We start from the raw sequence: 15,497 nt of genomic DNA, 5'->3' as shown, positions 1-15,497 counted from the left end.
CCCCATGCACCAGAGGCCCCAAACATGTGAGCCAGGGAATGGTCTGCTGTGACCAATCAATCACCTACTTTGGGCTTTTCCTTTGGGGATGCCTTGAACGAACCCTTTCAGCTGCCATTTTTGGAGTGACATGCGCTAAGCCAGCTGGAAAACTGCCCTCCAGTAGTATTGTTACAACTCAGAATTTGTGCAAATCCTTTAGCAAATACCTTCTCATATGAGGGCATGAATGAAGCTGAAGGACTCATTCCTTGCTTCTCATAGTCAACAGAGGAAGAGCTCAGGTTGGCTTGAAAGCAGGAAGAGATTGCCTGTCTTCCAGCCAAATCCAGCCTCCAAAATGATCCAGGTTCTCTTGGTAACTATATGCTTAGCAGTCTTTCCTTATCAAGGTAAGATGTTCTCTTTGGTTCCCTTGTTCAGATTCTTACTGCTAAAAGACTATTGCACTTAACAGATTGCTATGTTGATGGGTTTTGTTTGGGGTATTATTTTTGACAATTTGTCAAAATTTGCTCCACTTCAGTTTCTACAGATTTAGCAAAAGAATGCTCTCAAGGATCACATTTGTTCTAAAGTTACATAAATAGTTTCTTGGTATTTGCTTAAATTTTGTCAAGCCATGAGCAGATCCTAAGAAAGAAAAGTCCTAAGATCTTCAAAAAAAAAAAGCATGTTGAAGTTGGAGAGAACATTTTCCAATGATGTGAGTTTAAAAAAAAGGATTAGAAGACTGAAGAGGACAGAGAGAGACAGAGTTTGTGGCAAGAAAATTTCAGAAAGCAAAATGTTAAAGAAAAATAAAGTGTTTTTGGTTTTAATTTTTTTTCAATAGGTCAGTTAGACACCCTATAATTAAACATGCATAATATTCACCCAAACAAAAGCTAGTGCTATTGTTACAAAGAATCTACAAACCATGCCAGTTGACCAGTCTATGGCTCTTCTTCCTGTCTCCCAAGTCATTCCACATATCATTACAAACAACAATACTCCATTGATTTAGAAGTTGCTAAAAACAATTAAGGGTTAGCCCTGTTTTTTGTTTTCTTTTAAATAGCAATGAAAGATGGGCTTGCCCTTACCAGAAGTAATTTATGGAGAACAATATAGGAAAGAAGAAAGGTAGATGGAAGGGAAATTGCTGCTTTTTCTGTGCTCTAACAAGAGAGGAATAGTAAGCTTGCTTGCTAGTAGGTGGAACTGAATCTCTCCCATGATACTGGGAGCATCAGGTACAAATGGGTAGTACAAAAATAGGTATGAGGAAGATGTATTCTTCTGTCTGGGGCTGCCCATCAGTCTGAGAAGACACATTTCCAGGGCCAAATCCTAGTTTCTCTGTCTCTCTATCTCTGTTTCTGTCTCTGTCTCTGTATGTCTCTGTCTCAATTCTGTAGGTGTTTGGCTAGCAGTTTCTTTCCCATACCCTGTGGTTATTGATATTTCAGTTTATTCTTTTGTTTCCACTTGCAATTATAAGCACAACCTTACCCCCTCCCTTCCATTAATCCGCTAACAAATCTTGGTCTCAGTTGTGATTGTGGATCCAAGAGGACCTGCAGGTGTCAGACTGCCACATTTACAAAATAAGTTAAGGAACAAATAGCAGGTGACCATGCAATGTCCATATGGGGACCAACTCTGAATTTTTCAGCTATTAGTTTAATTCACTACATTATTTACATGTTGTTAGGTGCTCCTGTGATAATTATGATGCTGTGGGCTGTCCATAGATTCTTTTGAAAGTGAAAGAAAGGAAAGTCAGAAAAACAATTAGGATGGCAGCGAAATAGAAGTTCAACTGAAAGAAATTCTTGATAAGCTGCATTTGCATAGAAATCTAAGTTTGCCTAGCTTTTTGACTAATTGATATGCTAAACCATAATGCAGTATGGTTTACTGAATTGTGTGAATCAGATTATTGTCATTTACAATTCCTGGTGTTATTCTTATCGCTCAGTGCACAAACTTGCACATTGGTTGAGATTTATTTATTTATTTATTTATTTTACTGATTATTCAAGCTCCAAAATGTTTCTTTTGTACCTGCCCAAAGCAATGTCTCCAGTTAGACTTCCAGCTCCCAAACATGATTCAGCAAATCGCATTCCCAGAGAAAATCTGGATTTCTGTGCTGTGTCCCACTAGAAAAAGATTTCACTCTTCACTGATAACTGAATAACAAATTGTGTTGTGGATATGAAAATGGTAGAATAACATCCCAAAGTAAACCAAACCTTACTTTTCTTTTTCCTTACGAAGGGAGCTCTATAATCCTGGAATCTGGGAACGTGGATGATTATGAAGTCGTGTATCCACGAAAAGTCACTGCATTGCCCAAAGGAGCCGTTCAGCCAAAGGTAAGAAAAAGATCTTTGTTTCATCAGCAAATGATTTCTTGTCAGCCCACAGAAATTTTGATATTCCTTTGCTGCCATCTGATGGTTATCTGGATTTCGCATTGCAATCTAATGTTCCTGCTTGAATTATTTATTTATTTATTTGTTAAACAAACAAATTTAAAGTGAATTAAACTAATTTATATGGCCTTCCAATTCACACAAAATTGAGGAGACTCCTGGCAATTTACAAACAGAATTTCCTAATATGCATAGATTAGTATAACTAAGAAAGTGTTGGGAGACCCCCAGCCGTTCAGTGAGGAGGGATCAAGTACAGAATTAGCCATGAGTCATTTCACAGCTTTAACAGATGCAGGACAGACATCCCCCTCCCCTAAACCAGGAAATTCCATTAAAGTTTATCTATCAGTTCTGAAGGGAAGGGCAGAAGTCTAGGGAGATTCCTGTATTATAGGCAGAATACAGTAAAGTACATAATTTAAACTCTGCATCACTTAGAAATATAAAAGATGTGTTTCTAGGGGAAGATGGTATAGTGGTCACAGCTCAAGATTAGGACTAAGAATTTATGCAGGAATGTCATTTTAAGATCTTACGGTTCAAAGCGCCAGATGAAATACTCTAAATCTCACGAATAATTTGACTATGGCAAATTATTCATTAGATTTAAATTGATACAGGTGTAGAGTTGTTAAGAGGGTGCACATTTTATTTGCCTAATTTTTTAAGAAGTAAACCCTGAACTCTTTGCTTTTCAGTATGAAGACACCATGCAATATGAATTTAAAGTGAATGAAGAGCCAGTGGTCCTTCACCTGGAAAAAAATAAGTACGTTAACTCAGATTTTTTCTTAACTTTACTTGGTCAATGTGGAAAATGTATATTCCTGGACACAATCTAAAAGAAATAATAATGGCATTCCTTTGTTTGGAAATTAAAACTAAATTAAATGTTACTGTGTAGGAAAAGTGGATATACATATTGAATATGCTAAATTCTAATCTGTGCTTTAGAAGTTGAAGTTGAATATGAAGGCTATACAGAAATTCAAGGGTAGCATCTGGATGATCTTGTTTTGGCATGGAAGCCAAGCAGGGCTACGGGGGGAAGGCCAGCAAGGATTTCTAGATTGCAAAAATGGAAGGCAATGCCAAGTGAATGGATGAGATATCAGGAGTGGAAAGTGACTCCATACATTGGTTTAAAGCTTCAAGAGAGATGCTTCTGTATGAAGGTTCAAGGCATCCATTTCCTTGAGGTTGCTTCATTTTACTCTTTAGTAAATAGAGCTATACTGCTCTCCTTTATAGACCAACAGATTCATAGTTGCATAGACCAAAAGAATAAAAGGAAGACGCAAAACAAAATGTCTTCTCCTGGTCAATCATTCTCCTCTGAGCCTTGATTAAGAGAATTGCACAACTTCTTTGGTGTAAATCTTTCTTCGGGTGAATCTAGTATGCACAGCCCTCCTCTTAAATAGCCATGGGATTGAAATACCTGCTCCATTCTTTTGATACCAAAGAAGATGTTTAAAATGCCATTATACAGAAGTTGTGAACTTATTATAAAATTATCTCAGTCCTACTTAATTCCTGACATAGATATTCTCTTCTTTGCAGAGGACTTTTTTCAGAAGATTACAGCGAGACTCATTATTCCCCTGATGGCAGAGAAATTACAACAAACCCTCCGGTTGAGGTGGGGTCTCACATTTAAGAGTCTTGCTTTTAGGAAGTAAATTGAAGCAAATGTTTGTGCACAATATTACAAATATACAAGAACGAGACTAGGCTACTCAAAAAAGAAGGGCTATATATGTATGAAGTATCTTATATTGATATGTACTTATAAGGATGTATGGATTTTGAACCCAGTTTGTTTTACTCATTGAATTACCATGGCAGTATTTCAATCATCCAGTTCTTTCCTACTGGTTGAAAGCCAACATTTTGGGGAGTGAGTTTCACAAATGGATTTATTATGAGAACATCAGGTTTATAAGATCTATATTTTCATTTTTAAACCAGACTACAGTGATACATGCAAAATCTTTTATTTGTAATACCAAACCTGATAACAATTCACTTTGCTCCTATACAGAAATCCATATAATATCTTTCATATTAAAATGGTCCAGAACGTGGCCCTACCAGCTGCAAAAAATATGACAGCACTAACATGCTTCTTGAAGTCCTTCGCTCCTTGCCCCCAAATTGATCTAAAAGTGCATCCTCTGTCTCCAAAAATTATCTACTTTTGGCTTAGCATCTTCAAAGGTCATACAAATTGCTCCTATTTAGTGTGTAACAGAAATCTCTTGATTTTAATGTCTACATGGATCCTGCTTCCAGATAATGCTAGGAATTATATCTCTCTGTATATTCTGAAACTTTCCTTGTGTGAGCTCAGGAAAATAATGATCATTTGGTATCATTAGTAAATGTGGAATTTTCCATACATTATGGTAAGATTTCAGAACGTAGGACAACCATCAAGTCTGAAAGTTTCTTCAGCAAATCCTGTGGTTCAGCACTAGAGTTGACCTCCAAGAGAACATTTTATATTTGTATGTTGGTTGTCTGCCCAAAAGTTCTTAGTTTTGTGTCATCAGTGGGACTCCCCCTACAGTGTGACTTGATTTATGGAGAGTTGCATTTATCCTATGTTCATTTTGCAACAATCAATATTAAGTAGGTCTTCTGTCCACCTGAATCAAAGTTTTCTGAATAACTGCTGTCTTAATATTTCCTTGATGTGGTGGAATACATTGGAACTGTACTTCTGCTCATCAAATCACACTACAAACAAGCTTTAACCAGTTTAGTCCTCTTGCCTCCCTCCAGGATCACTGCTATTATCATGGACGCATCCAGAATGATGCTGACTCAACTGCAAGCATCAGTGCATGCAATGGTTTGAAGTAAGATAATCTCTAATCTTTTATTTATTTTATTAAGAATAGTATACTGCTCTTGGAGTTGTCACAGTTAAAATGAGGGACATCAGTTTTTCATGCAAATGAGTTGGGTGTGATCCAAGACTTCTGCAGAATTAAGAAAGACTTTGGTGGAATACCAAGAAGAACTGCTGCCAGCCAATAGAGATACAAGGGAGCTAAATCAGATGTGTCTAAAGGAGCTTCCAAGCCCTTGTCTCCTTTACATATAGGAAGTGATGTTACAGGTAGAGAAGATAAGTAGGTTTCAGATTGCTTTCCTTTCTAGAAAGTGTACAGGAAGAGGCAAGCAGACTCTTCAGTTCTACCCAGAAACACTTTCTTGAGACCCTCTGCACACCTTCTCCAGCCAGCCTGATATCTTAGCCACATAAAAATCCCAAAATTCAGAAGGTCCTTTTCATTAGTCAGAATCAATGTCCTCTCTATATCTGATACTGAAGGAAGACACTGAAAGATCCCCTTTGAACAGAGTCTGTGTCCATGCAGTGGAAGAATAAATGAAAAAATGGAACATAAAAGAAAAACAACAGAATAATAAAGGAAAAGCGGAATGACAGAATAACATCATTGGAAGGGACCTTGGAGGTCTTCTAATCCAACATCCTGCTCAAGTAGGATATCTATATCATTCTAGACAAATGGCTTTCAATCTCTTCTTAAAAATCAGTAGTGATGGAATATCCACAACATCTGAATGCAAACTTTTCCACTGGTTAATTGTTTCAATTATCAGAAATTTTCTCTTTAGTTCTAGGTTGGTTCTCTCCTTGATTACTTTCCATCCATTGCTTCTTCTCCTGCCATCAGGTGATTTGGAGAATAGGTTGTCCCACATTGAAAGACTATCATGTCATCTCTACTCCTTTTTGTGATTAGCCTGAATGTACCCAGTTCCTGCAACCATTCATCCAGCTCCTGTTGGTCTGCATTTTATTCTTCAGTGTTATTCAAGTTATTCTGCATTGCAGTATTAAGAAGGGATTTAAAAACACAGAGAATGTTGACTTAATTAGTTAAAAATGGGTCTCAGAGCTGAGTTTCATTACCCAACTAGCTAACATCATCAGTGCAGGTTATCTCTGACCTAACAATATTCTCTTCTGTTGCTTCTCCATCTCTGATCACCCTTTTCCACATTGTTTTACAGAGGACATTTCAAGCTTCAAGGGGAGATGTACTTTATTGAACCCTTGAAGCTTCCCGACAGTGAAGCCCATGCAGTCTACAAATATGAAAACATAGAAAAGGAGGACGAGGCCCCCAAAATGTGTGGGGTAACCGAGACTAATTGGGAATCAGATGAGCCCATCAAAAAGGCCTCTCAGTTAAATCTTACTCCTCATGTAAGTCTCATAGCAAACATGATTTGAGAACTGGGATTCATTTACTTGTTTCTAAAATGTAAAGTAAGAGAGAAATTCTTTGGGGAGGGGTGATTAGATAGAATTCCAAAGGGAGGAGCCCCCATTTCTATTTTTTTATTTTAGCCATGGTATAAAAGAAATAATGGAAACTTGATGAACAGAAAATACACTTTCCAGGCTTATAGCATTTTCTTTGATCATGCAGATATGAATCAAAATGGATTTAAATGAGTCTCCAAATCAACTCCACTTTCTAAGTCAATTTTGAAAAGTAATCAAATCATCAATTTTGATGCCTCTTTTATGCATGCAGAGAGGACTTGGAATAGGGGGAGAAACTGGTTTGAAATATTTAACTGTTTTGAGATGTTTGATAACAGCATTACATAATCTTGACTCCGTTTTCCAATTTGATTTGAATCATCAAGTTGGATTGTCAATGATTGAATGAATATTGACAAATTGAATCTGGTCACAATTGACCCTCATACTCCCAATATTTTCCTTCTTTACTGAAAGCACAAGAATTAGAAAACAAAACATTGCATCCAAAGTAACAGTTCCTTCCTTTCCTTTTGGTGGCAAAAGATGAAACTGCGTGATACATATCTAGAAGTTCAAAATCTCAAAATTTTTAATTAAAATGTTAAAACTGACATGGAACAACAGTTGTTGTTACAATGGAATACCAAAAGACAAGTGAAGATGCCAAAACTGATTATGAAGTCTGGTTTGCCTTTTGGCTTCAGTGTCTCTGGAAATTCAAGATTCTTTATCTTCAGCAAGTTGTGGTTATATACATTAATTGGTCCTCTATCTTGAATGTTCTTGTCTCAATGTCAGGTCATCATCCCTTTATTCAAACTGGATCTTGTGCAGCAGAGTTAAGAAAGTGGCTGTCAGAGAGCAAGGAGAGAAATTGCACTCTGGAATTGGCAATTTGGCCTTGTAGTTCTGTGTGCTGAAAAAACACAAGTACACTTTCCTAGGGAAAGAAGCAAGTAACGCACCCTCACACATTCAGGTCTTAGCATAAGTCTACTTCCTGAGCAATCTGTGTCCTCTACTGGTGGAATCTAACAGGGGAATGCAGGAGGGAGGGGCTCTTTCCCAGGGAAACAAGAGGCAGATCAGCAATGAGTCCTTGGATGGCAGAAAGAAGCCCTGAAGGGATCCTCCCTAAAACCTTCACATGTGTATCTCATGATTACACACAGTGTGCTTTAGTCTGGCAAGATCCCCATCTATACGAGAACAGCAATAAAGAAAGTACTCTGAGCAATTAACCATGTTTTCTTGTTCCTTCTGCCTGAGAAGTCTGAAACAATATTTCAATAATCATTTTAAAGTTACATCACAATAAAGGCACAATTCTTTGGCCATTCAGAGTGAGTTCAGTGGGTCAAAATGTCTGATTGCCTCCCCTTACCTTGTCTTTGATGCGTAGTGTGATATGATTGCAGGCAAGGTCTAATTGGTTCCATAGAATGATCACATCACCGTATTTCTCACGTGATTGGTTGGGATCCTTTGTTTGAGAAAGGGAAGGAAAGGTGAAAAAGTCATTGGAGCATCATTTAGACAGGCTGAAAAACAGGTCAAAGAGAGCAATTTCCTCACGTGTCTGTTCTTATTCCTATTAAATTCGGTTCAGAATTAGGTATTCATATATACCTTTATCTTTAAATGTAGCCATCATAAATTCCAAAAACAGATTAACTGGAAACAATTGCCACACCTTATTAATACAAAGAAAGTGTATTTTGTTTGTGCTTGACAATCCATTGCATAATGTACTTTTTCCTCAAAACTTTATCAGCACTTTCTCTAAGTCAGAGTTCCCCAACCTTTCCAGCTTTGCGTACAGGTGGGGGGGGGAGGGGATGGTTCCACGTGAGCAGCGGGGTCATGTATGCACCCAGCTCTATTTGTGTGAGCAGTGGGCACACGCACCCACTCATGCAAATGGAGCACACCCACCCATGCTTGCTCACCGGTCATGCAAGTGGAGATGCAGGCGCTCAGCTGCCACTTCCATGCCCCCATTCGGAAGGGCTCAAGGCCCAGGGATAAAATTTTAACAAGCTGTCTCCCTATAAATGTCTTCTTGAAAGAACCAATATTTCTGAAAGTTCAAGTATTTTGACCAGAGAGTAAAACAAGCACTTTTCTGATTATCTGATGATGACCAATATTCTTGTTGGCTGCTGGAAGCAACATGTCTAAATAGCCTTTTCTTTATTGTTCTGTTTAGGAAAAAAGATTCATTGAGCTTGTCATAGTTGCGGACCACAGAATGGTAAGTATCCTGGATATCTTTCCATTTTCTTTCTGCATTGAGCACAGCATTTTGTTTGTGGCTTTTTTAATGTGGGCATTTTTGAAGAGACTAATAAACATCCTAACTGGCTGTCTCTTAAAATGTGCTTTATCATAAACTTTGATATATTTTTTTTTTGTTATTGAACCCAACTAATATTTACAAAGTTAAGGATCATTTGTAAATATACTCTAATTTGCACATTTGTTCTTCCTGGATACCATCTAAATTTATTTTTATCCCACACTAATTAAACAGTTCTGTAGCTTTCTTTGAAACATTCCTGCACTCTTTGTTTGTCCAAATTATACAACATACGAACAAAAAGATGTATAGTGAAGAATGCTTATCTCACACATCTCTGAACTTGGAAATATAGCATCCAATTTAGGAAATTATTTCAGTAGGCTGACCAAACTTTTCTCCAACCAGGAAAAAAGCCTATGTATGCTGCTGAAAAGTTAAAAACCTTAATATATTAATGGCACAAATGTAGATTAAAAAAACAGCACAAAAGAATTCTTTGGATTGCTTGGACAAAAATTATTTTTATCTTTTCTGTAGTTCACGAAATACGAAGGTGATGAAACTGAGATATGTTCAAGAATATATGAAAGTGTCAACGCTTTAAATGTGGTAAGAGGACATGGCATGGTAACTAGGTTAATAAGCCTCTTATGGGAATGCAGCCACTGTGTTGGGAGGATGCAAATCCAAAAGTGTTGCAAGAATTCAATCAGGGCTATATCTGTAGCTGGATTCTTTCAGGCTGTGGTTAATTGTTCTCAACTGGGAAATTAGAAAGAGATGGACAGAGTCAGCCTATTCCAAGCTCAGTTGATTATGAAACTAATCTCTGAGAAGAAACCTGCTTATAGAAGCCAATGTCAATTGTTTTTTAATCTTGAAATGTTTCTCAAAGTTTACCTATGTTTGAGTTTCTGATTGATGCCATGTCCACCTGACAGATTTTCAGAGCTTTGTATATTAGTATAGCTCTGATTGGCGTAGAAATTTGGTCCAGTGGAGATTTGATGTCCGTGACATTATCAGCAGATGAGACTTTGGAGTCATTTGGAGAATGGAGAAGAAGACATTTTCTGAAGCGCAAAAGACATGATAATGCTCAGTTACTCACGTACGTCTCACTGTGGGAAAAGGGAGTGGGGGTGGCTGGGAGTGGAGGGTTATGGGGAGGTTAGTGCTTGCACAGAGCACTTTTTTTTTTTTTGTAGACGAGAGCTGGTTTTGAGAAGGCCTTGAATGAGTGCAGGTGAAAAACTCAGCTTGATTTCATTTCACCTGGATTTAAAATTGAATCTTATATGATTATCCTGCTATACTTTTGCTCTACTTACACATGCATTTTTAAATCAATTAAATAATGTTTTGGTTCACATTCTGCACCAAGTAAATGAACACTTGCATTATACAACAGATAAACCAAGAATAAAGTAAAATAATAAAATATCCAATCTATATATAGTGCTGAGCAATATATACATATACATGTGTGTGTGTGTGTGTGTGTGTGTGACTGTTTCCATGCCAGTCATATTCGACTCTAGGGGTTTGTGCTCAACTCTGATTCACAGCTGAAGAGCCCGCATTGTCCAAAGATGCTTCCATGGTCATGTGGCCAGCATGATCAAATGCCAAAAGCACATGGAATGCTATTACCTTCCCACCAAAATGGTACCTATTTATCTACTTGTGTTTCTGTGCTTTTGAACTGCTAGGCTGGCCAGAGATGGAGGAAGTAACAGGAGCGCACTGCATCAGGCAGAACTTGGGTCTCAAACTGTCCACCTTCCAGTCAACAAGCCCACTGTTTTAACTGCTCAGTTCCACACCCCATCAGCCTATATATCATGAGTGTAAAATTGACATGTTTATTGTGTTATAACTGTAAGATATTGCTCAAGTAACAATTGTGTGGTTAGCAATCTTACAGGATATGTGCATAACAAGTAGGTCTTATGAAATATGGAAGGGGCTAGATAGAGGGCACGTCTAAGTGCAAGGGAGAATATTAAGTACTACCCCAAAAAAATCCATTTTATTTTCCCACAGAAGTTGATTTGACTTGTCATCCAGTCATCTTTTCCAATATCATCTAGTGTTCAATAACCCCACAGCTAAATTGTTAGACAAAATGTATTAAATAAATATGTATTTGGGGTTTCCATAGTTAATGGGATTTAAACTAACCCAATGGGCTGGATTCAGACAACATGCTAACCCCTCTCCCCAACCTCATTCATGCTAACACCAGCAAGACTCACCATACAGTGAAAATGCATCCTGAATATTTTTAACAGACCTGATTAGTTAAACGGCTTCTGAGACTAGAGCCTAAAATGAATTCTAACATTCTGAAAACTGGTAGTAAATGAGGATGGGATGAGGGGTTTGCAAAAAGCCATAGAAAGTTATGTATGCCCCTACATAATGTGCTTCTATCTTATATAAATTTTATCCCCCTCCCCATCTTCCTTATAGGGGCATGATCTTCAATGAAAAAATTGAAGGAAGGGCTTACAAAAAGAGCATGTGCGACCCGAAGCGTTCTGTAGGAATTGTTCAGGTTAGTACAAAGGATACCTGTTATATATTTGTACTCAGGTGAAAACTTACATACAGGCAAAACTTCTTTACAAATGAAGTCTCTTCTTATTTTTGATCCACGTCATTTTCATCCATACTTATTTATGGATTTGACATCTCCAGGTCCTGCCTCAACTGATGGCATTTTGGCACAAAGCATTCTAGATATTTGTAGAATAAGCTTTTTCTATGCAATGAGCTATATGTCGAAGACAACAATATATTATAATGTTTCTGGATCAGGAGGAGTCAAACTGTGCTTTAATTGGCAAATGAGCAGGTGAAATCATGTTGCAATACTTCCAAATAATGCTTCTGAACAATATTCTTAGCAATCCTAATGACAAACATGAATCACCCTACTTTCATTCCAAGAAATTTAGTATCTAGATTGCATATGACTGAATTCTAGTACATTGAGAAAATGAAAGAATACTAAATCTACTTAAAAAGAAAAAACTCCAGTATTTTAAGAAAACCATATCAGTTAACGTGGTGCTATGCATTTACTGAGAAACAGTTAACTTAGCTTTTTGCTCATGTAGAAAGATTGGAGAGACATGGCAATAAACAAAACTTATACAACAAAACTCATAAAGTTTTGTTTCTTAATAAGTAGAGTTAGGATCCTGGTAGTACGAGGTATTTGTAAGCCTGCTTGCTCAAGAAGGTCATTTTATTCAGAAAGAGCAACTCATTTTTAGGTCTGTTTAGGATGGCTACCTTTAATATTCTGAAAATGCTAGCTTGTAGCAAAAGACACTGAATAGTTTTTGGACTGAAGTTGCCTGTAAGTTTTAGTAACTGAATAAATGCAGACAGCAAATGGATGCGTAAGTTTTGATCTTCTCCTGTGCTGTAGCTTCTGGGCTTTAAAGTTTCCTTCTAGATGTATTTGTGTATGTTCTGGAGTCTTGGTGGGCACAGATACATTCAGAAGAGCTAGAGGAATCCTAAAATGGTATCTTTAAAATTGGTCACTTAGTCACCAGTTTTAGCCACTTAGTGCTAAAAATAATTGGATTCACTTTCAGTTTCTTGGTGGAGTAACAATAAACAAAGTATTATCTTTTCTTCAGGATCATAGAAGTAGATATCATTTTGTTGCAAATAGAATGGCCCATGAGCTGGGTCATAATCTGGGCCTTCATCATGACAGAGATTCCTGTTCTTGCGGTGCTAACTCATGCATTATGTCTGAGACAGTAAGGTAAGGATTGAGGAAAACTTTTAATGCCTTTCCAATGAAGTTATTTTTAAATGGTTGCAATTAATTGTTGAATAAAATATGCTGAGAACGTACAAAAATGAAATGGCCAGGGAGTTACAAAAAAGGAGGGTTTTGGTCATTTGTGTGTCACTTTACCATGTGTAGTTAAAATGTGTCGTATTTAAAAAGGTAGAAATGTTCTCAACAATTGAATAGCCAGCATTCAGTAGCTTCCTCCAAAACACCAGAGTTTAAAGAAACAGCGTAGGAAGGATAGCCAAAGAAACCAAATATTAATATCTGTGATGGATAAAAGAGGAAACCAAGTTAGACATTAAAGTCTTTCCTAAAGTGGGAAGCAGAATGGGGGAAAAATTATTCTGAACCAGGCAACAGCAGGAAGAAAAGGATAAATTACCATCCTTGGGGTTTTCCTGCCTCGCCGTTCATCAAGGTAGAATATGTTACATCTCTGTTATATATTGCAGTCTTCTGAAATCAGCAGGTAGCAACGTACAGGAAGTCATTGACTTACAACCAGTTGTTTAGCAACCGTTCAAAGTTACAATGGCCCTGAGAACAATGACTTACGACCGGTCCTCGCAATTACAGCCATCACAGCCTCCCTTCAGTCACAGAATTGTGTATTTATGACACTTGCAGCATCCTTCATTCATGGGATCCTCATTTGGGACTTTCCCAGCTGTCTTCCCATATGCAAAGCCAATGGAGCAAGCTGGGTCCCTTATTGACTGTGTGGTTCACTTAACAAAGTGGGAAAACTGGTTGTAAAACTCAGCACGACTCACTTAACAACTGGCTTGCTGGGCAATGGAAATTCTGGTCCCAGCTGTGACAGCAAGTCAAGGACTACCAATATTTTCTTCTGGGTGCAAGTTTAGCCCTTACTTCATCAAGAAGGAAAAAGAAAAGGAAAAAGGAAGCAAAATCTTCTTAGCAATTGTCAGTTGCAAAACTCCCCATAACTTTTGTGTAAGCGTTTTGTGTAGGCTCAGTGAGCATCCCAGCTATTGATCAATTTCTGGTTTCTTTGGCTAAAGCCCGAGGACTTCTTTGCCTCCCATTTCATGCAATGGCAAGGAGGCCAGGGAGTATGGAGAATGCCATGTAGCCTTTCCTGTCCTTCCTGAAGTATTCCTGGGCATCATAATTATTTTTTAATACTTCTAGACACTTCATGATGTTTTGTACGGAAGACTTTGCTTAGAAAACAATTTTGCTCAATTAACCCTATAGAAGGGGTCTGGTGCAACTTTGACCTTGGAAGAAGACCATCTTGTCTATTTAATGGCCACTAGCAGATTCTCTTTGCGTTCTTGTTTCCACCCCCTAACTTGAGGGCCAATGATTATATTCCTAATGATTTGAATTAACATTAGGAAGGTGCTTTGCTGGGCTTAGGATGCCATCTTTGCATCTATTTAAGTATGCAGCTTCAGAGGTCAGTGGCATGTTGCTGATATTATCACTTTTCAACAAAAGAAATCAAAAACAAATACTTTAAGGCAAATAGAAAATTAGCATACTTAGCTCTCTATTCATTGTTATAAAAAGTGTTGTCCCTCCAAACGAAGAAAAGAAAAACTGGATCAAAATTCCACTATTTTCCCTTCAGTTACATTATTTTCTTTCCACAGAGAGACTGACTAAAAATGAAAATAAAAGGCAGCCCATTCAAACACAAGATGCAGCTCAATCAACTAATATCACATGGAGTTCTCGTTACAAATGTATTTTGTTAAAAAAAGAAAGGAAAGTTAGTGGAATTAAACTGAGGGAGCATAATCTGGGACTAAGATCAAGGGCTACAAAGGGTTCTCTTATCTATTTTGTTGGCTTTAGAGGGAAAAAAATACTACGTTTCTTCATTAACCATCCCTTTTCCATCTTATATGTTTTTGCAATGAATTCTGTTCCTAGTCCAAATATGGATGTTGTCATGGTTTTATTTTGGTTCATCTCTACAGCAACGAACCTTCCAGTCGGTTCAGCGATTGTAGTGTTAATCAATATTCGAGTGATATTATTAATATTCATCGTTGCCTTTACAATGAACCCTCGAAGACAGATATTGTTTCACCTCCAGTTTGTGGCAATTACTATGTGGAGGTGGGAGAAGATTGTGACTGTGGCCCTCCTGCAGTAAGTCTTTTTTTTAATCAACAAGAACCAGTTGTAGAGGAATGGTATTTTTTAAAAAATGGTTGATTGACCACTTCCCAAAAAATCCTTCCCTCCTGAAAACTCCTATTTTGTCAACATGGCCTCATTATCTGTCCCACTATTTTCTTGAGCTGCTTTCTCCCATATCTGATGGTCTTTAATCTATGCTCTGATCCTAATAATATTTTTATAAGAACAGTAATTTAATGTTCTTTTTATATTGTTAAATACACTTATAATGGTCTGTGAGAATGTCCTTGAGAGACAAAAGAAGGAGGAAATGTCTACTCAATGGTCATATAAGACGTAGATTAGCCTGCAGAAGCAATGGGGCCTGGCAAACATCTCAAGAAGAACACCTCCCACCCATTCTCTTGGTCCGTAAAGATGAGGTGGTAGAAATGTAGTTTCAGTATTGAAAGATTCTGCTACTGTAACCTTACAATCAGGGTAGTGTTAATACTCATGGTTGGTGCTTCTTCT

The 15,497-nt window shown here is 37.6% G+C and overlaps 1 protein-coding gene across 1 annotated transcript in view; it reads left to right on the top strand.

Annotated features, from left to right (window-relative positions):
• Positions 1–214: 214 nt before the first annotated feature.
• LOC107296979 (zinc metalloproteinase-disintegrin jerdonitin) overlaps positions 215–15,497 on the top strand; it is a 17,697-nt gene continuing 2,414 nt past the window's right edge. The window contains exons 1-12 of the mRNA XM_015826335.1: positions 215–392; positions 2,266–2,363; positions 3,125–3,195; positions 3,990–4,068; positions 5,214–5,290; positions 6,477–6,672; positions 8,948–8,992; positions 9,578–9,649; positions 9,982–10,151; positions 11,516–11,600; positions 12,700–12,830; positions 14,819–14,993. Of these exons, the coding sequence (XP_015681821.1) occupies positions 230–392; positions 2,266–2,363; positions 3,125–3,195; positions 3,990–4,068; positions 5,214–5,290; positions 6,477–6,672; positions 8,948–8,992; positions 9,578–9,649; positions 9,982–10,151; positions 11,516–11,600; positions 12,700–12,830; positions 14,819–14,993 (1,362 nt within the window). The 5' untranslated portion in view covers positions 215–229. The remainder of the gene's footprint in view (positions 393–2,265; positions 2,364–3,124; positions 3,196–3,989; positions 4,069–5,213; positions 5,291–6,476; positions 6,673–8,947; positions 8,993–9,577; positions 9,650–9,981; positions 10,152–11,515; positions 11,601–12,699; positions 12,831–14,818; positions 14,994–15,497) is intronic.

This window comes from Protobothrops mucrosquamatus, unplaced genomic scaffold (assembly GCF_001527695.2).
Source record: "Protobothrops mucrosquamatus isolate PMUCROS unplaced genomic scaffold, P.Mucros_1.0 scaffold3060, whole genome shotgun sequence".
In the NCBI taxonomy this organism is placed as follows: Eukaryota; Metazoa; Chordata; class Lepidosauria; order Squamata; family Viperidae; genus Protobothrops; species Protobothrops mucrosquamatus.
Note: the sequence above shows the minus strand (reverse complement) of the source record. Positions and strands in the feature narration are given on the sequence as shown.